Source organism: Oculina patagonica, chromosome 2 (genome assembly GCF_052425735.1).
Source record: "Oculina patagonica isolate OP01 chromosome 2, crgOcupat, whole genome shotgun sequence".
Taxonomy (NCBI): domain Eukaryota; kingdom Metazoa; phylum Cnidaria; class Anthozoa; order Scleractinia; family Oculinidae; genus Oculina; species Oculina patagonica.
Genome location: NC_135759.1, coordinates 37,596,609 through 37,618,901, shown reverse-complemented (window position 1 = coordinate 37,618,901; position 22,293 = coordinate 37,596,609). Strand labels below are relative to the sequence as shown.

The window sequence follows — 22,293 nt, the reverse complement described above, 5'->3', positions numbered from 1 at the left end:
AAAGGCATGGGTCTGATAATTTTCTATGGGTTTGGGGCTCAGCTTTGCTCTGCGGCCCTTCCCTGCCGCCGAGATCTCCGCTAAAAATTGTACTTAGAATAAGACCACGACAATTTGCAATAAATTTGGCTACCTTGTCACTTTGTTACCTTACGTAATGTTTACACAAAGTATTCCAAGAACTCTTAGTTCCCCCAGTCCACTCAACAAAATTACTGGATTCTGATTGGACGGGAGTACAAATAATGTCAAATTGTAATCAAAGGAGTATCTATTTCTTTTTCTTTCCGAAGTTTACCCAAATACTCAGGATTTGAACCAAAGTTTTCTGAAGAATTTTCGATGTTGGCCACAAGACTTCGGAATGTTTTGGTAATTTACCAAAAGTATTCTGAATGCGAACCTAGGAATAGCAAAGCTTACTGATCCGAATTTTAATTATGTTGAGTATACTATAAATTAAAATCGCACTACCTTCTTCTCCGATATCTGTGATTGATGTATATGTACTCATCATGCTTTGGAAGTTCACCTAAAGGCTCGTGCAATTTTTAGAACTTTCGAAGCATCACTCGTACCTATTAATCATGAATTGTGCTCGAGGTCGTACGATTTCCTATTCAGAAATACTCTCCGAAGAAAACAAAATACTCTTTCGAGACATGTGTAGCACAGTAGTACAACAACAATTAGAAATATGAGTCCCACAATGAACCCCACAATTCCGACGGCGATCCATGCACGGAGGGTCATAACCCTGAAAAAATAAGATAAAAGCATTATAAATCATAAAAAGAGCAATTGGTTTAATGATAGATAAAGAGCAAAGTTAGGGAAATACTCCTCTGCAGATTGTGTACCGACAACACTTTTTTGGTTTCCCAAATTTCCACTTGAAAGATATGCGGAAATTGAATTGCAGGAGAGAAGGAGAGAGAGAGAGAGGGAGAGAGGGAGAGAGGGAGAGAGAGCTAGAAGAAACGGCACTTTTGTAACCTTTTTATGGCACATTCGTAACCAATATGGCACATTGGTAACTCTGTGTGGCACATTGGTAACTCTGTGTGGCACATTGGTAACTCAATATGGCACATTAGTAACCGATATGGCACATTGGTAACCAATATGGCACATTGGTAACCAATATGGCACATTGGTAACTAATGTGGCACATTGGTAACTAATGTGGCACAATCGTAACATTTGCATTAATAAGCGTTTCTTAAGGTGGCTCGTGATAGTTAAATTAAGTCAGAATTAGACATGCCCGTCTTTGGTGTTCAATCGTGGATATACCAATAATGTTTAAGAAAATCTTTTAGTACAAACTTATACTTGTTTCACCAACGAAAAATCGAGGTCATTGTGACATCAAAATTTGTTACCATGGCAATGCAATAGGAGTTCAAAGATACCCTATTTTGGATTTTTTTAGGCTAATAACTCAAAAACTACTGGGTAAAATTTCATGTTTTTGATATCATTTCATCTCACGGACAGAATAAAAATTTTTGCAAACTTTCAAAAAATTCTGCAGCGCATAGCACTGACCTTCTATCAAACATAACACAAAAACAGCGCATAGCACTGACGTAACAATCAAACATGACATAAAAACAGCGCAAAGCACTAACGTAACCGTGATTCAAACAAAACTCAAAAACAGCAGCCTAACACTGACTTAACAATCAAACATAACACATAAAGAGCGCATAGCACTGAGCGAACAGTCAAACATAACACAACAACAGCGCATAGCTCTAACGTAACAATCAAACATAACACAAAAACTGCGCACAGCACTGACCTAACAATAAAACATATCACAAAAACAGCACATAGCACTGACCTAACAATCAAACATAACACAAAAAATGGGCACAGCACTGACCTAACAATCAAACATAACACAAAAACTGCGCACAGCACTGACGTAACAAACATAACACAAAGACAGCGCATAGCTCTGACGTAACAATCAAACATAACAGATAAAAGGGCATAGCACTGACCTAACAATCAAACAAATCTTAAAAACAGCGCCTAACACTGACCTTACAATCAAAACATAACACATAAAGAGCGCATAGCACTGAGCGAACAATCAAACATAACACGACAACAGCGCATAGCTCTAACGTAACAATCAAACATAACACAAAAATTGCGCATAACACTGACCTAACAATCAAACAGAACACAGAAAAACGGCGCATAGCACTGACCTAACAATCAAAAATAACACAAAAACAGCGCATAGCACTGACCTAACAATCAAAAACAGAACTCAAAAACAGCGCATGTCACTAACTTAACAATCAAAATAACACAAAAACTGAGCACAGCACTAACCTAACAATCAAAGAAAACACAAAAAAGCACATAGCTCTAACGTAACAATCAAACATAACACAAAAACTGAGCACAGCACTGACTTAACAATCAAACATAACACAAAAACAGCGCATAGCTCTAACGTTACAATCAAACATAACACAAAAACGGCGCACAGCACTGACCTAACAATCATATGTTAACGTAACAATCAAATATTGCGCATAGCACTGACCTAACAATCAAAAATAACACGAAAACAGCGCATAGCACTGACCTAACAATCAAACATAACACAACAACTGCGCCTAACACTGACCTAAAAATCAAACATAACACAACTACAGTGCATAGCTCTAACGTAACAATCAACATAACACAAAAACAGCGCATGTCACTAATTTAACAATCAAAATAACACAAAAACTGCGCACAGCACTGACCTAACAATCAAACAAAACACAAACACAGCGCATAGCTCAATAACGTAACAATCAAATATACACTAAAACTGGGCACGGCACTGACCTGACAATCAAACATAACACAAAAACAGCGCATAACTCTAACGTAACAATCAAACATAACACAAAGACTGCGCACAGCACTGACCTAACAATCAAACATAACACAAAAACAGTGCATAGCTCTAACGTAACAATCAAACAAAACACAAAAACAGCGCAATGCTCTAATGTAACAATCAAACAAAACACAAAAACAGCGCATAGCTATAATGTAACAATCAAACATAACACAAAAACAGCGCATAGCTTTAAAGATGATTTCCAGTCCGTACTGCGCAAACTCAGGGTTTGTTTTCATTTTTGTTTTGAATTCGTTAAAACGTTACACTTCGGTGATAGCGTACATGAAGTTTTTTAGTTCGCCATTACGGATTGTTTCGTTCAAGAATCCACGATGAGCTAAAACGTCGGTTTGAAATACCGTCGAGCTTCTTTTACTCGTTATTATTGTTTTGCAAGGATATCTGGCGTTAATAATGAAGAAAAAGGTAAGTTCTGTCCCGGAATTTTTATTTTTGCTAGTAAACATTCTTCTGTTTGTGAGACTCACAAACATTGCAGGCGGAGATTGCGCAGTACGGACTGGTAATCATCTTTAACGTAACAATCAAACATGACACAAAAACAGCGCATAGTTCTAACGTAACAATCAAACATAACACAAAAACAGCGTAGCTCTAACGTAACAATCAAACAAAACACAAAAATAGCGCATAGCTCTAACGTAACAATCAAACATAACACAAAAACAGCGCATAGCTCTAACGTAACAATCAAACATAGCACAAAAACTGCGTACAGCACTGACCTAACAATGAAAAATATCACATAAAGAGCGCTTAGCACTGAGCGAACAATCAAACATAACACAAAAACAGCCTATATCTCTAACGTAACAATAAAACATAACACAAAACCAGCGCACAGCACTGACTTAAAAATCAAACATAACACAAAAACAGCGCACAGCTCTAATGTAACAATCAAACATAACACAAAAACGGCGCACAGCACTGACCTAATAATCCCGGCAAACATAACACAAAAACGGCGCAGAGCACTAACGTAACAATCAAACATAACACAAAAAACAGCTCAGGTTGGCCTAATAATCCAACATAACAAAAACAGCGCATAGCAGTGACCTTACAATCAAACATAACACAAAACCAGCGCACAGCACTGACTTAAAAATCAAACATAACACAAAAACAGCGCACAGCTCTAATGTAACAATCAAACATAACACAAAAACGGCGCACAGCACTGACCTAATAATCCCGGCAAACATAACACAAAAACGGCGCAGAGCACTAACGTAACAATCAAACATAACACAAAAAACAGCTCAGGTTGGCCTAATAATCCAACATAACAAAAACAGCGCATAGCAGTGACCTTACAATCAAACATAACACAAAAACAGCGTATATCTCTAACGTAACAATCAACTAAACATAGCACAAAACCTGCGCACAGCACTGACCTAAAAATCAAACATAACACAAAAAACAGCGCAGGCTGGCCTAACAATCAAACAGAACACAACAAACAGCGCATAGCACTGATCTTACAATCAAACATAACACAAAAAAACAGCGCATAGCACTGACCTAACATTTAATCATAACAGAACAACAGCGCATAGCACTGACCTAACAATCAACCATAGCACAAAAACAGCGCATAGCTCTAACGTAACAATCAAACATAACACAAAAACGGCGCACAGCACTGACCTAATAATCCCGGCAAACATAACACAAAAACAGCGCATAGCCCTAAGGTTACAATAAAACATAACACAAAAACGGCTCAGAGCACTAACGTAACAATCAAACATTGCACAAAAACAGCGCATGTCACTGACCTAACAATCAACCATAGCTCACAAACAGCGCATAGCACTGACGTAACATTCAAACATATCTCAAAAACAGCGCATAGCACTGAGGTCACAATCAAATATAACACAAAAACGGCGCAGAGCACTAACGTATCATTTAAACATAACACAAAACAGTGCACAGTACTGACCTAACAAACAAAAATAACACTGCTCATTCTGGCACTGTAATTAACTCCCATAAACGTTTTGTGCGACTTGCTTTGTACCGTTACAATAGGCAATGTCACTATAACTTTTCTTGTATCGTTGCTTTAACTATAAACATTAACCATGAGCTACCTTTCCAAATGGTTGTTAGAAGTGCTAAAAGCCTTTCCGTACTGCAGCGATGCCTGACATGTCGTAGGAAACATTTCCGTGTGTATCAAATGTAGACGACCATTGCTTGTTTTAAAGAACCTGATAAAACTGCCTCCAGCGCCAAGAGCTTAAAGGCCACAACCTTCCAATTTAGGTGGCAGGAAGATATTATGTTGATTATTATTTAGACCGGAAATAATCGAATTCTGAGTTTTTTTAATATTATTATCTCGGTGCTGGATTTCTTGCATTTATGGCACTCTTGTAACCCGGCTTGACGGCTGAAGTGAGGTCTGAAAAAATCGTTGTAAATGATAAACATTTCAACCTAAACAAATGAAAACTGGTCAAAACAATGCTATATAATAGGCCTTTAATATGCCTAATTTTGAAGATCATACTTTAAATTGCAAGGATACAGGAGTCTTCACTAGTTGAAAATTGCAATACAAGGCCTTAAACTGAAACGCCAAACTCTAACCTCGAATGAAGTTCATATAACTTTACCTGATCTTTTGAAATAGTCATCGAAACGACATTTTAAATTGAAAGGGTAAGCGAGTGAACGTACTGGCATTTATTAGACGTCCATCTATCTATTGATCGCGGTAGAAATTGGATTTTACCCTTTTAAATTAGCTCTTACCCCGACTAGAGTTACTAGTGTGCCATTTTCGTCCTTTAAACGATAATAAATCATACAGGAATTGATGGATTGATCCACGATTTGCACAGAAGGTGTAAAATGCTTCAAATTTTTGATAAATAGGCTTTTTTCGGAGAACGGGAGGTAAATCAGGTTTTTCTTTAAAGGGAGACAAAATGTTACAAGAGTGCCACACTTTTCGTCTAGGGAGAGAGAGAGAGAGAGAGGGGGGGGGTGGGGGGTGGGGAGAAGCTACTTTACATTCCAGCAATATGAAATTCGTGCGATGTAATCAGAACTTATAAAACAATCATTGGGGCGGTAGGCAGCGGATGCCCCTGAAGCACATGCGCAGATCCTCGCATTCTGATCTTACCAATATCTAAAACAATTTCAACAACAACAACATGGCGTCCAACAGGAGAGTTCGACGGCACTTGGTTTTGGGCAGGTTAAATGGATCTTTTGCACCCTACTTGTTATTCTTTTGTTTACTGGCAAATTGCCTTCCAAGCTTCGCTGCAGTTTCACTTTTTTTGCACATGCTAACGAGGCTTAGAGGCAATTTGCATGAACGCAAAAGAATAACAAGTAGGCTGTAAAAGGTCGTTTGGTTTTGGCCAATATTTTGACTTGTCAACAAGTCCTAAACAGGACCAGGGCCGAATAAAAAAGACTGTTTGTGTTCTGCTTCTGCTTGCAAGACACCATATTAACAAAGGAGAATGGAATGTGCGTAACAATATAATGGAATGTGTGTAACCACGGTCAGTGTGTGTAACAATAAGGAAATCGAAACCGATCAAAGAATTGGAACAATTCAACACAAGCTTGTCGTACTGTCCAAACCGATCTGAGAGCTGATCTACTCAACTTCGCGTCAAAGTTTTTTACATGATTATTGAATCAATTTTTCCAAAGGTATTTCATTCAAATTGTTCGAGGGCTTTTATATTTCTACGCGAAAGCGCCATGTACAGCCTCTCGCATGTTCCTGGATATGAAAGAAGGTTTTCTTAACTATTTAACATCAATTTAAATAGTTTTTGTACAGCCCAAGTGAGGTTAACTCTATTTTTGATTAACAAATGTAAAATTGACCAATTTTCACACTTCTGAAAATCATTAAGGTCTCCACACACATGGGTTGAAGACGCAGGGACATGTCGCAGGGACATGAAGCAGCGACAAAATTATGCGTTGTTCACACTGAGAGGACGTGTAGCAGGGACGTGTCACATTGGTACTCACGCACGCGGGGACATGTCCCAATTAACATTTTTGGCGCGTGCAACATGAAATTTTGCAACATTTTGTCCCTGAAACATGTTGCACGCAGTCCAACTAGTTGACATCCGTACAACATGTCGCAGGGACAAAACTGCCGCGAAATCGTCCCTGCTTCATGTCCCCTCAGTGTGAACAACACATGATTTTGTCGCTGCTACATGTTGCTACAACATGTTGCTGCGACATGTCCCCACGTGTGCGGAGACCTTAATTATTTTGTGTATGAACGAGCGGATGTTACATGTCAAACAGCCGGACGGCAGCAAGCGCGAAACCAAACCTCTGAGCAGTGAGCATGAGGGAGGGACAAACCTACAAAAGTAGCTGCATAAATTGAGTATCTAGCACTGTTAAAGAAAGATGTAATACGCTGATGCCATGTTTGATCTTAAGATTTGCACCTTTCCGCCAAAGTTTGTATATTTTTTCAAAAAATCGCCAAAATGGGGGGTCACGGGTACCCCAGGACCCCCCCCTTTCGATACACCCCTGTCAATGTACATTCTTTTGAAATCAAAGGAGATAAAAAGATAACTTATTAAGTTTGTTATGGCTTCGCTTAGGAAAAAGGCATATTTTGAAATAGGAAAACAGTTCTTTCAGTCAAAAAATTATAGGAAATCTTTAAATACGATACTTTCTTTTTCCGATGCAAAACCAAACACTCTTAATCAAAGGAAAATTGTGAAGATATCGACAACGTTACAACACTATTTTTAAAACTGAATATACATAAATGCTCGTTGATCACGTTCCACGTTAATTTCGCGCGTTTTGTACTGATACTACCAAAATTCCAATTTTTGTTCTTTAACACAGAACCTCCCATAAAGAAAATTAAATCAGGAACACATTTCCTGTTAAATATAACAAAGTTGCAGGAAGTTCTGCGCATGCTGCCATGGAAATGCTCTGAATAGGTTGATTTGCAAAACCCATGTAATTATACAATACATGGTGATACATGTAAATAAATATATTTTTTATTACTGCTATGCAGACCAAAGAAACATACCCTAGTCAACTAGTCTTCTAAAGAGCCAGAGCTCGAGAAGAAGACAAGTTGACAAGTCAGAATATCGGCCAAAACTAATTAAAAACTAAACCCAAGTGCTATCGTAGTAGCCGTGCATTTTAAACTAACACCTGGAGACGGTTCTAGTACCGACTAACAGCTCCAAGCTACGTGAGATCCGGCAAAGAATTTTGCCTTGCGTTGTGTGGCCCTCGTGTACATTTAATTTTCTCGTAAAAAAATGAATTTGACACGAAGGAATGCGACGCTTAACGAAGGCTCACCTGCAACAAGTTGGATATAGAAGGCCAAGATTTGCAGATACTTCTTCACAACAGTCCCGATAATCCTTCCCATCGTTAGGGCCTGGGCAATAGTTTCGAAATTCAACATACGAGTCGCATGATGAACCTCCTGGTAGACAACAAGTAGGCTGACGTTTCGATACACAACAATGTGTATTCTCATTCTCATCGTTGGGGCCCGGGCAATAATTTCGCTTGTTGGCATTGTCACTGCATGAAGAACCTCCCGGCAGACAACAAGTAGGCTGACTTTCCGATACACAACAGCGTGTTTGTGCACTCCCATCTTGAGGGCGCGGGCAATAATTTCGCTTGTTGGCATTGTCGCTGCATGAAGAACCTCCCGGCAGGCAACAAGCAGGCTGATTATTCCATAAACAACAGTGTGTTCGTTCAGGAGGATCAGACAACTGCGGACATGTGTATGAATCGTTGTGAGGCCCTAGACATCGTGTTATATTTAGGCCACCTACTGCTGATGAAGATAGCAAAAGTTAGCAACAACAAAAAAATCAACAGAACGGATGTAAGTTCGTAAAGAAACCCAAATCGACTTCTTCAACTAACAATTAAATTGCCTTTTTGCTTTGAGAGTCCTTTGAATACAAAAAATAAAAAAAAGCGACAATAGAAAACTTACCTGCGGCCAAGAAAATCAAGAGAACAAAAATTTTTAAAAAATGGCATCCAATCATAGTTTTGAGGAAGTCGGTGTAAAAGTGATGAATAAACTCGACAGGGCAAGTTTTTTATTTTCAGTGGTTAGTGATATTACGTCAAGTAAGCGGAAGTATATTAAAAATGACGCAGTATCATAACTTTTGTGGGGTAACTAAGTGATAAAACATGTAAAAGAGCATGCTATATACTTCATACGTTCAATACTCTTATTGACGAATTTTTGTGCATTTCACTCTTGACCGGTTTAGAGCCGGACAAATGTAAAGGGATGAATATTGACGAGCATGCATGCTGTTGACTTGTTGAAATGTTTTCTGTATGTGGCGAAATTTGCCAGGCATATTACCGAACAAAAACTAAAATGTTTATAATGGCACGTCTCGCGAAGATCTAAAAAAAGGTTTTTGATCACTCCGACCGCAATGGAATTTTTCACGCGTTTGCAAGGTTCTTTCAACTGTTGACCTGTCTACGTTTATCTCTTTATTTCGAAAACGAACAGAGACTAGAAAGCTAGTTCACTTAATAAAAGAAAAGATAAGTTCTGAGAACAGTTTAGTGTGTATCAATGTCAAAAACGGTTAATTAGTATTATTTCAAAAAACGAGTGCGGGTGTTTCATCACGATTTCCAAACACGAGAAAACAGATGAAAGCACGAGGCCGCTTCGGCCGAGTTCATCTGTTTTCGAGTGTCTGGAAATCGTGATGAAACACGATGCACGAGCTTTTGAAATACCTTCTCCAAAGAAACAATACAAAATTGTGCATTGTTGTATTTTTTCCCATCTTTCTTTAAAATGCCTTGTATGTGTGATTTGTTGTATTCAGTCGGCATTCATTGTATTTCTGAGTATCCAGCAGTTTCGCGTTGCACCAAAGTTGTATTCAAAAGTGTTGTGAACTTGAAGGGATTTACATATTGTTTTTGCCATGGCCGAAGGAAGGTTTCGCTTCCCGAAAACAATCGAGGAAGAAGTACTTTGCGTAGAGAGAGCAGTACCGAAGTCTACCAGATATAAAAAAAGTGGGCATTGGGGGTTTTTGAGGATTGGCAACGAGTGCGAAGTGTCAAGGTTCCAATACTCGAAGTTGGTGGAGTTTTTAAAGATTATGAATTGCACAAAGTTCAGCCTCTTACTCTGCCATAACATTGATGGACGCATTGACGCTCAACTACAACAGTAAGTGCGACAACTAGTGTCGATTCCGGCAGTGAGAAAAATTTTCTCAGAATGTGGATATGGATACTATGCCAGTCTGTTTTGGTGACTTTAAGAAATGTACTGTAAATGACTTCAGCATGTCAGTTTGTAATTTGAAATGTTTTTCTTGGTCATTGTTTATAAAAAATTAATGATTCATGTTAAGCTGTGTTCAAGTAATATATGAATATGCAGACTTAGAACAATTTTACCACCAGTGATGAAAACGTGATGAAACACAAGTGATATTCAACTGGTGTTTCATTGAGTTTCCAACTCATCCACCTGACCCGAATGGGGCGCTCTGGTTGGCTTATAACGTCATGAATTATTAATGAGTTTGAGAAATCGAAATCGTAGGACCTATCAAATATTGACCATCAATAGTAAAATATTTTATGCTGTAGTCAATGTGAAGGTTTAGACATTAAACTGAGCACGGTGTTTACACGGTTCATTGAACACTTGACGCACAGAAATAAACAAGAACTTGTAGCAGATATTTGAGTGAGACCACAAACTGTTTATCAAGTTAGTTACATCCTCGTTCCTAGGTAATTTATTTTTCTTGTTTTATGAACGACGAAAGACTCGCGGAACGAAGTTGAGATGACAAAGCTAATGGGACATTTTCCCGAAAATGTTAACAAGTTTATGCATGTCAAAATGGTCGGAAATTTTGTGAGGTCATTGGTGATACAAAAACGTTTATAAATGTGTTCACTTTCTCTGTCTTTCCCCACTGGCTAGGAGTCAGTGCAAGGAGATATAGAGATATGAAATTTATCTTCTCGTGTGCGCTAACTCGTGAGATATCGAGTTGAACACGAGAAGATAAATTTAATTTCTCCAAGCAACCATGTATTATTTTGTTTATTTTATAAACCTACTATAAAAGAGGTTTTTGACGATTTTCCGAAGATTTCCGACCATTTCACGTAGATTTCCGAAGATTTTCAAAATGTTATCCGAAGGTCATTCGAATATTTCGGAACGTTTTCCGAAAATTTCCGAAGATCGCCGAAGATAAAATTTAAAAAAATGTAAAGTTTTCTTCAGAAGGTAAGAACCTGTTAAGAACCTTTAAGGCTACCTGTTTAGGTTAACTTAAAAAAAGAAAGCTTCTTTAAATACCTGCGGGTTGTTACTGTACCGTTAGTCTAGGAAGTCACGGCGGACGGAAAATATTGCAACAGAGGATCGAACGTTTCGAACTGTGCATTCTCTATTTTCCAATTGCCCATAATACACTTTGTTTGCCCCCCAAATTTTGCATAAACTATTGTTTTCAAATTCTCTTGGGAGGACTGCATATTTCCAAAACAATAGTTTATGCAAAATGTGGGGGGGCAAACAAAGTGCATTGTGGGCAATTGGAAAATGGATGAACGAGCACCAAAAAAGGGTGACGATCTGGTGCGACAAGTCTTGAGTCATGGCACACTGCCATGATAACTGCAGCAGACAACAATGCTAACTCATCACACAGACAATGTTCCATTCTTTTAAAATAGTTTTCTTTTTATTAATCAAATTCTTACTCGTTTTTGACACCTTATTTGCGCATTTTTATTCTGTATTTTTTCACACATTTTTACTCTATATATTCATTCATTCGCGCCATTTTTATCATTCGTTAAAGGCTGTATTTCGACAGCCGAAATCTTATATTTTCTAACAAATTTTCAGCGAGTGAACGCTCCAAACTTTTACAATGTGAACAAGATTTGTTCTGCTTAATGGTTGCGGTCTTATATTCCCATTTTATTAATTCATTTCATAATTAATAATATTTACAATACCACTTTAGGGCCAGGAACTTTGAAATGCTTTGCCTTATAGTATAAAACAGCTGGAGGGATAGAAAACAGTATTTCAAATCTCCGAATAAGTCCTTTTTGTAAAGCTCAAATGCCGTACATACGCCCATGAATAAATAAGCTCTTATGCTAAGGTTTAAAAGACTATTTACATTGCATTGTTAGCTTGATTATGAACAAAAGTAACAAAAACAGAAGTAATGAAAATGATAAAAAAGCGCATGTTGTTACTGAAGAACATGACGTTTCGTGTGCTATTCTCATTCATAATTATGACGCGGAATTCATAAGTGCGTGGATTACATAACCCCATTTGTTTATAGATAGTTGTGTTAGGTAATGCTTAATCACCACGTGCACAATCGCCGTATTTAAAGATCCCTTTGCTGAGTTTCGGGGCATTTCGAAAGAGATACGCAAGCCGGGAAGTCTGGGCAAATTTTCGACACTCCCACCTCCCCTTCGGCGACGTAATACACAGCTATAGTGCTTTCTCACCCAGTCGCTCATTGCCTTGGCCACAATCTTTTCCCCTATCTTATCCACGCCGGACAATGAGCCGCATAATTAATGAGTGAGAATGGTATACTATTCTGGTAACTAGATTAAGATCACACGAACGTGGTGAATCGAGAAACCGATGAATCCACAGATCCACTTTCGGTAAGGATGCACCATGATCTAAGTAACTTAAGATCATTGATCGTGATTCCGATCAACACCGCAACCATTCGCGTAAGCGATCGACAACAAAAATAACACAAAAACCAACCACAGGGCCTCCAATCATCAGTCCGAGTATGACATACAACCCGGTGAACTTGTCCCTAAAAAAAGACGATGAAGACAGGATAAATCATGAGAAGAGTTATCGGCTTGTTCTTAAACTAAGTTATAAAACTTTTAGGTCTCTACGCGATGATTTTCCCCTGTTTTTGGCGTATCTACGTAAATATCTATAGAGTTTGAACTGCCAAAGCCATAAGAAAACTTGTACATACTTTTCGGTGGTTTTCGCAATTTTCTTTTTTTGCGCTTACTGCATTAATGTATGTATAAAATTTGATGAATTTGTCCAAGAGAAAATCAAGAGAAAATAAGGAGATAAGTCCTCTTATTTTCTCTTGATTTGCCACATTATTTTTTGCAATACACAGAAAAATCCTACCCCTGTACCAATACTTCTTTTAAGCTTTTGGATGTGGTTGTTCACAAAATTAGTCTTCTGTTTGTCTTCAACAACGCCAACATATACTTCCAGAGTGGAGATTTTGCTTTGTAAGCGTTTAACATCCTGTTAGTTTAATTAAATCCTCTATCTTTGAATCTAAGTTTTTTTTTTTTTTTTTTTTTTTATTCATTCACAAACACAATAACACTTTTTACACGAAAAGAAACTACGTAAAAAATTACTTACATTAACAACATACAAAAAAAGAAAAATTACATAAATAAATAAAAGGGCGACTCCTCTGCCTAAAAAGGTTTCCTTTTGCCTATTATTACATCAGTTCATTATTATTATTTTTTAACAAATATTATACGCGATAGCTACTTCATATAGTTCAGTTTGATTAACAGCAGTTACTAATAATTAATATTTAATCCTAAATGTTATTTATTCTTTGAATCTAAGTTGCTAAGTCTTGAAAGTATGAGATCCAATTTCTCAGTGTCCTCTTCTGCGAATTTCGCAGCCATTTCTTCGTCTAATTTTTCTGAGTTATTAGTAACTGTTTCATGTTTACTGGGATGTAGACTTTCTCAAAGCCCGTTTCCGGTAGTTAGGTCACCTATCGCGACTTCGTTGCTCAAAAGAGTCGACTTGTGGCAAGTCTAACTGGGATGTTATATGTATTGTTGCAAGCTCTCCCTTCTTTTCTGGTGCAATATGTTGCCATTCGCGAGCAAGAATATTAATAATAATTATTTAGTGAGCGGAGCGGAGCTCACAAGAACACGTTGATCAAAGGTCTCCATAGTCTCGGCTTTCAAACGGATTTTTAAGTAACAACAACTTTTCAGTTTGAAAACTAGTGTACCACTGCCCGCATTCCATATGAAAAATCGATCATTACCGCTATATTAGAGAAAGATGAAAGTTTCAGATGGCGCGAAAAATATGCACTGACATTTCATGATGTTTGAGTGAAGCTTGAAGAAAACTGCGAACTTAGAGAAAGAGATAATGTCCAAGTACAATAATCAGTGCATATCTTTTAAGCTAAATGAAAGCTGTTGTGTTTTTCATCCTGTCTAAATTTTTTTAGACAAGGCCGCTCATTTCGGGGAAATCTTTTACAAAAGATTTTGTCGAAGTAGTTTTGTCGGCGTTCAAAACTGCATCACGTGACGCATTTAGACCAATCGGATGCGCGGGGAATTTTTTATGGATTATTGCCCCCGCAGGGTTTTGGCCCAGAGGCCAAAACCCGAGGAGGCATCATTGTAATCCGCGCGAATATATAGTATATACTGGGAAAAATCTCGATTTGATCAATTTTTGCCCGCAAATAGTCTCGGGAGTTGTAAAATGCCGCCAAGCTGAAAGCCCGCAAGTAGGTATCGGGAGTTGTAAAATGCCGACATACGGTGATTGGTCAATGATGACGCAAGTAAACGATGATTGGGTAATGATGACAGCCCAAGCATGAGCACGTGCACGGATGACAACAAGTAAACAAACGAAGCTTGTAAAGGTTGATTGCAGTTGGGCAGAATTTTGAAAAAGATAATTTGAGGTTTTATTCGAGGCCTATTCATTTCACAATGTCTAAACGCCGAAAGCAATGCAATTGTTGAAAAGACTTCGCGATAATTAACTAAGTAACTCGCAGAGAAGTAAGAAAATCCACATTTTTTACATCTGAGTGGCCGAAGAAGAAATATGTCTAGGAACACGTACGAACATATCAAGCCATATCTTCAAATTTGTCTGCGATTTACGATAAGCAAGCCTTAGTCCAAAACCGCGATTTACCAAGCGCAAACTACTAGAACGGAGAAAAGCCTTGATCAGTCTATCTCCGGACGAGATTTGCAAGAAATTTAAAAAAGACTCGCGGCAGGCGAAACCGGAAACCAGAAGCGAGCGACTTTTAGAAAGTCAAGCGTTTTCATTGTCAAAGGTGAGAAATTCTTTCGGTATCCTTTCCTTTTAAAAAGTTAATCGTTGTCATGAAGCGTGATTTACGATAAGATACCTTTGTCCAACTGACCGTGATTTACCAGGCACAAACTACTCGAATGGAGAAAACTTTAAAAGTCTTGATCGGTCCACTTCCGGACGATTTTAAAAGATGATATGCGGCATCAAGAAAAGAAATTCAAAAGAGATCTCGAGATGCATTGTGATTATTTAAAACTCGCGGCAGGCGTTTGCTTTGACAGAGGTAAGAAATTCTTTCGACACCCTTTTCTTTCTAAAGATTGATCATTCTCATGTCATTCTTCATGCTCGGGCTCTCAGCCCATATATTTATAAAACAATTGGGCCGGCTCAAATGGTAATTTTAAAACGTTTTGCTGTTTCTAAAGTTTATCCTCGCTGAGATCAAGACTATACCACAGTGAAGTGAGTTCGATTCGAGCCCGCAAAGCGGCCCATTCAAAGCGACGAAGTCGCAACAAGCAGCTATTTCAAAAAGAAATAGTGTTTCGTTTCCAGATTGCGGAAGGGTGAGAATAGTGTCACGGAACACTTAAGGAGAGATGGGTTTGTGGTTTACTTTAATGTGGAGAAGGTGCTAGTGTATGTTGAATTTGACGAATTTATGCACGAGTGAAGAATGAAAAGAAGAACTTCAAATTCAGTAGTAACTTAAATTCCCATTTAACACCTACTGTCCGTTTTATGTAAAGGAGACATAAACAACGTCCTGCTGCAGTTTGGCTTTCAAGAGTTCAAGTAACACGTAAATATTTCTCTTTATAGAAATAGCATGTGTCTTTCTCTCCAAATTAAGTTAAGTGAAGGGAGCTTGCCTTTATCGTTTTTACTCATCCAGCGAAAATTAAAATGATTTTTTTTTATTTCTGCAAAACTTTGAATGTTACATGAATGGAAAAATAACTTACAGAAAATATATTTATAAATTAAATATATTCCTATCAATGTGGGGAAACATCAAACCACAAGAGTAAAATGCAAGATCAGAGTAATGCAATTAATTTAAATGGTTTATTTTTGGAAACAAACAATCCTAAAATAAATCAGTTCCATAAATAAAGTGTTTTGTGACTACTGATCTCTGATAAAATGCAAAACAACACTTTAATCGTGGATGAAATTATTACCTTTTGACAAAAAGCTTAAGGTATATACTTCTCTGAGTTGATCACATGCTCAAATCAAATAAATGCCAAATTCAAGACAAACCAAAACCCTGGTCGACAAGAACAGAGATAAGCACACTGTTCCGAAGCCATTTCTTCAAAATCAAATGCCTGTTGTCACTTTACAAAGACACATAAACAACCAGGGCAAATTAATGTAAAAAGCTACCATACACAGATTTTTAACCGGGATTTTTAATTAAGCAAAATTCAAGTTTAAAGAAAGTTTTATGTTATATGTTATATATAGTCATACCAGGATTTTATTTTGCTCGATCCGCGCTGCACGCTCTTCCGGCAAACATAAAATTATCTCCACAGAATAACCAAGTTGCTTCTGTTGTCAGTGTAACAGCCTTACATTGGTAACACTATAATAACGATTTGCATTTTTGGCGATACTGTGGAGTTTCGATCAGACCGCGGTGGCTTTGAATAATCCAAACAATGTTTATATCATTAATTTAATCTCAGAAATCTGCTCCAGCAGTTGCAACGGTAGTTAATGTTGAGGGTTACATCAGCTAAGGAGACGAATCTGACGAATTTAGTTCAACACGGCAGTTGCACACTTTGCTATACGATACTGTCCATACAAAATTTAAACTTTGAACAGAACTTGACTGTCTTCTTTTTCGTTCTCAACTTTCCGTGCACACTCGAATGTTTTTGCGACGCACGTGACACTGATCACGCAATTCCGGGTACATCCACGCGAGAACCCACGCAATTTTGCGTGTATTCGCGCTGTTTGTGACGTCGAAGATGCCGTGAATTTTCATGTACAAATAGAATAGGGCAATCTCCCGCATTTATACATTCCTCTGTTACATGAAGTGAAATTAACTTTGTAACTCACCTGCAAATATGCACTTCTCTTTGTAGCGCACTTAAGCTCTACCTTGCGAGCAAATACGAGATACGCCAAGTCATCCCGTTTTTCTTTGCGCTTGCAAACACTGGTTGGTGGAAATTTACTTCCGTTTCAGAATAATATTAAACGCTACGAGAGCTTTCTCTAGTTTTCTTACAATACATCGCTTTAATCAAACTTAAAACCACTGCAGTCGTTAGATATTTCTGTTTGCAACGAATCTCAATATTTTTGGTCATGCTGAGGAATATATTTCTGATATTTGAAGAACATGTTTCTATGAAATTAATTGCCTTCGTCATACGTATTTACTTTGTGGGTATGACCGTTCTTGTGATTGGATAGCAGCCCCCCGTGCGAGCAAACACGACAAGTCATCCCGTTTTTGTTTGCGTATGCAAACACTGATTGGTGGAAATTAACTTCCGTTTCAGAAAATCGCTAGAATGTTTACCTACAAATTAAACGCTACGAGAGCTTTCTCTAGTTTTCTTACAATACATCGCTTTAATCAAACTTAAAACCATTGCATTCGTCAGATATTTCTGTTTGCAACGAATCTCAATATTTTTTGATCATACTGAGGAATATCTTTCCGATATTTGAAGAATATGTTTTTACGAAATTAATTGCCTTCGGTCAAACGTATTTACTTTGTGGTTACGACTGTTCTTCTGATTGGATAGTAGCCCCCACTGTGTAAATAGTTCACATCGAAGCCAAAATAATACCGTATCGTTTCTGAGGAAACGAAACAAAAACGAGCCACGCAAGTCGCGATAGGTCGACCGTCCCGGCGTGTTAAATTAATAAAGACGACGGACTTTTTCTAAAGTCTAGCTTGAGTCTAGCTGAGATCCCCCACCACAGCAAAACATGACAAAATGATGTCAAGATGCTGTTGCGTTCTTGTAATTAAATGATTTACCGTATCATAATTAATAATCATCCAAAATAGAAAATTAATTTCCAATCAAATGCCGCCTTCAACAACCGTCGATAAAGAAAGCGTGGGTGTTAGACTGGATCACTGGTAATTTTGAATTTTAGAATTTGACAAGTCATCTTTGTTATCTACGCGAATTTGCTCGAGGTTGAAGACGTCTAGCTAAACAGGTAGACTTCATGATACCTCAAACGCCAAACAACTAAGCTTAAACTGCCGTTTGCGGTTTGCTGTTAAAGTAAAAAACCTGTAGCTAAATGTCTCTTCTTATTTAACGAGTGCGCGTTGGATATGCATAGTGCTAAGTTGGCTACAACTATCTCATATCCAACAAGTGCGAGTAAAATAACTGAAAAATTGCAATATTTGAAGCTTCCCGGCTGTTCTCGTTATCACACACACCTACAATTTTTATGAGCTCATATACCATTGCCTGTTAACCAGTCAAAACTCAGGAACTTGCGATTTTTTTTAAAACAGGTCAGCTATATTCCCAGGTTTCCAACTTTGCTCTGTACGTTCACACTATCCCAAATAAATAGTTAAATTGCATAGAACGGAACATTTATCAACGATATTTGAGACAGGGGTGGGGATATAACAATTGATTATGACACAGTAGAAATGTCACGTTTTCCTCACCTGCAACAGTCTTGCCCGTTAGGTCCCGCCCACACACACCAGTCCCGCTCATTCTCCTCACTGTTGGGGCCTGGACAATAATTTCGGATATCGGCATACTTGTCACTGCACCAAGAACCTCCCGGTAGACAACAGGTAGACTGACTATCCCATATACAACAGTGTGTTCGTTCCTTTCCATCATCTGGGCGCGGGCAATAATTTCGCTTATCAGCACTGTGGCTGCATGATGAACCTCCCGGCAGACAACAACCAGGCTGATTATTCAATAAACAACAGTGTGTTCGCTCAGGAGGGTCAGACAGCTGTGGACATGTATAAGAATCGTTGTAACGTGTGAGGCATTGTGTTGTATTTAGGCCACGCACTGAAAGAATTAAAAGAATGGCCGTTTTTATACTAAAGACGAGTTACCCGTCTGAACGAGCTTCGGCAAAGATTTTGTTGTTCGTCTGGTTATGCGTCTGTAGTATAAAGACGGGCACAAGACGCGTAACACGTCTGGACGAGCTTCCTTTCGTTATCCGTCTTTCAAGACGCATTTCGAAAAGTAGCTCGTCTAGACGGGTAACTCGTCTTGTGCCCGTCTTTATACTAGAGACGCATAACCAGACGAAAAAACAAAATTTTTGCCGAAGCTCGTCCAGACGGGTAACACGTCTCTAGTACAAAAACGGTCAATGGATGTATTGAAAACTGTTTTACGCGTCATTCTGCCCGAGTAAAATTGGAGTGTCGAAGAGTGTATTAAACCTCGAGAAAGATGTATAAAAACTGTACAAAAACACTCGATCGATTTTTCCAACATCATTCTCAGTCAATTATCGGCTTATTTCAGCGATAGTTAAAGTGTATATGACACAGTTTTTTTTATTTGCCTGATCGAATGTACGGGGGATGCTGATGGGAACATCGAAGAAAGAAATTCGAAATCTCTCTTTTTTCACCGCGTTTTCGCGCTCTAAAGTCGTGAAATTTCACTTCCGGTTGGGTCCAAAACCGCGCACATTGGGGAGCTGGGTCTATTCTGCTTTTGACGTCATGGCCAGTCTAGACCCAGCTCCCCACTGTGCGCCGTGACGTCAAACAAGAATGCGCTCAGTGATACACTCAATAACCAAACAAACCAAACATGGAATTTTAAAGCTGCGACGGCATAGATTTAAAATCGCTTAAATCACACGTGCGCTACTTCTAAATTCGTTTTGAGCCTAATACGTCAATATTTAAAACCGCCTTTTCATGTATGTTTACTGATGTGATATATGTTAGCTTTATTTTCACACGCTGTTTCATCGGCTTTTCTAAAAAAACTACCGTAGAATTCCGGTTATAAGCCCTGGGCTTATACAACTTCGTAAGGGGTTTTGGGTGGGCCTATAAGCGGAGGGGCTAATATTCGGGAGGGCTTATAAGCGGAAGGAAAAAAACGTTTTGAAAAGAGCCCCAGGAGTGTTGATCGAAATACGCTTTTAAGTTAAAACGCACAAAAAAGCAACATTTAGCCCTGTTCAGTACTGTCATCCGGTAGAGGGGGGCTTATATCCGGGGGGGCTTATAACCGGATGTATTTTTTTGTTTCCAGGTTGATGGGCCTATAACCGGGGGGGCTTATAAGCGGGAGGGCTTATAACCGGAATTTTACGGTATTACACTAGTATCCCTCTAGACTTCAGATCATTTATAAACTTCCAAGCCTTTAGCTTTTTTCTGGTTTTCCGACAACCCAGCCGCAATCTTCCTTTGAAATTCCCTGTTCAGTTTGTTTGGTTCTTGAGTGTATCACTTGTTTGACGCCACGGCGCCCACTGGGGATCTGGGTCTAGACCGGCCATGACGTCAAAAGCAGAATAGACCCAGCTCCCCACTGTGCTCGGTTTCGGACCCAACCGGAAGTGGAAATATTGCGTTTTTTAGGTCGAAAAGGCGGTGAAAAAAACGAGATTTCGAATTTCTTTTTTCGATGTTCGCATCAGCATACCACGTAGATTTGATCAGGCAAATAAAAAAAAAATCTGTCATTTAAAGATACATTTTAAAAAATGGCACGCGATGCATGCAGAATGGATGACGTTTCACAAGGGGTCTTACATATTTGACGAAAAAACTTAAAGTAAATAAAAGTAGCTGACACCTTCTGTGTGAAAACGACTGTTATCCAACTGCAGCGTACATTTTTTAAACATAAGAAGCTTGTTAGTGATTGTATAAATAGCATAACCTGAGGATCTGATGGAATTCAGTTAAATACAGTTGTTATGAATTCACAGACCAAGGATACAAATAATACATCTTCTTCGCAGATTTGCTCAATTGAACAACAGTAATATTGTATTTTCTATTTTTATATATTTTTTTAAATTTCCTTATGTTGTCTCAACAAAGATTGCGTAATACTGTTGCATGTAATATTACGGATAAACGACATTCGATACGCGCGAGCAAGTTTTTAAAGAAAGGTCAAACGGTCTCTTGCTCACAGCGGCCCTTTATAATATAAGAATTAGAAATTTCTGTCTACTAAATCTAATAGATTCCATCATATATAATTAGTCTCTTTCGTTTATATATTGAAGTGTTCCATTCTAACTGCACGGAAGTATTTTGCTATTGTGTTTTACGCGGTGATTTCTTTTAAGTTAAACTTGATTTCTGTTCGATCGGGCCAAACAGACAAAAAGAACCCTGAATCGTGATAAAACAATAAAATTCTAGCCGTACGTACACATTCAAAACATATTCTTGAACCAAATGCCATACACTGAACAGCTAAAATATATAGTTTCTGCTCGTTAAAGAATACATGCACAAGTAAATTCAACGGTCAAAGCTTACCTGTGGCAAATAAAATCCCGAGAACAAAACTTTGAATACAATGACGCTCCATCATAGTTTTTATCGACGTAGCAAAATAATTTAATTTGATGTCGTTGTCATGATGCCATGCACGTTAGTTATACATTCCATCAGCTTCATATACTGAGTCGCAACCCAGTGAGAGAACAGTCAAGGGATGAATTAATGAGCGTATATTGTCCTTTTTTCCTAAAAGAATTAACTAAAAATATTGTAGCAAGAGCCTGAATGGATATTTTATGTTTCATTTTGAGGTGAGGACATGAAACAGAGCACGGCCCGCTGATTGCGTGACCCACACCACAAACAGGAACTGATGACACACTTCAGTGACTTCATTAAACCAGTAACAGTCTCGTTCCCAGGGTATTTCTTCTTCCCGTTCAATTCAAGGAGAGAAGAGCTTGGGGCAAGTTCGATACGGCACCATCTCCTACTCTTATGGACTGAACACCGAAAAGTGTTATTTCCATGTCGTCCGAAGTAAGCTTTTTGTAAAGTAGGTCACGCACTCAACGGGCCGTGCTCTGTTTCATGTTAATACCTCAAAATCAAACATAAAATCTTTGACTTGCTTTACTATTCCCCTCGTTTAGTCGTTTAGTCGAT

The 22,293-nt window shown here is 38.3% G+C and overlaps 1 protein-coding gene across 1 annotated transcript in view; it reads right to left on the bottom strand.

Annotated features, from left to right (window-relative positions):
- Positions 1-21,864, bottom strand: part of LOC144642356 (uncharacterized) — a 41,714-nt gene extending 19,850 nt beyond the window's left edge. Inside the window, exons 1-3 of the mRNA XM_078501320.1 lie at positions 21,664-21,864; positions 18,829-19,195; positions 12,804-12,858 (exon numbers count right to left, since the gene is read on the bottom strand). Coding sequence (XP_078357446.1) covers positions 12,804-12,858; positions 18,829-19,195; positions 21,664-21,718 — 477 coding nt within the window. The 5' untranslated portion in view covers positions 21,719-21,864. The remainder of the gene's footprint in view (positions 1-12,803; positions 12,859-18,828; positions 19,196-21,663) is intronic.
- Positions 21,865-22,293: the final 429 nt, after the last annotated feature.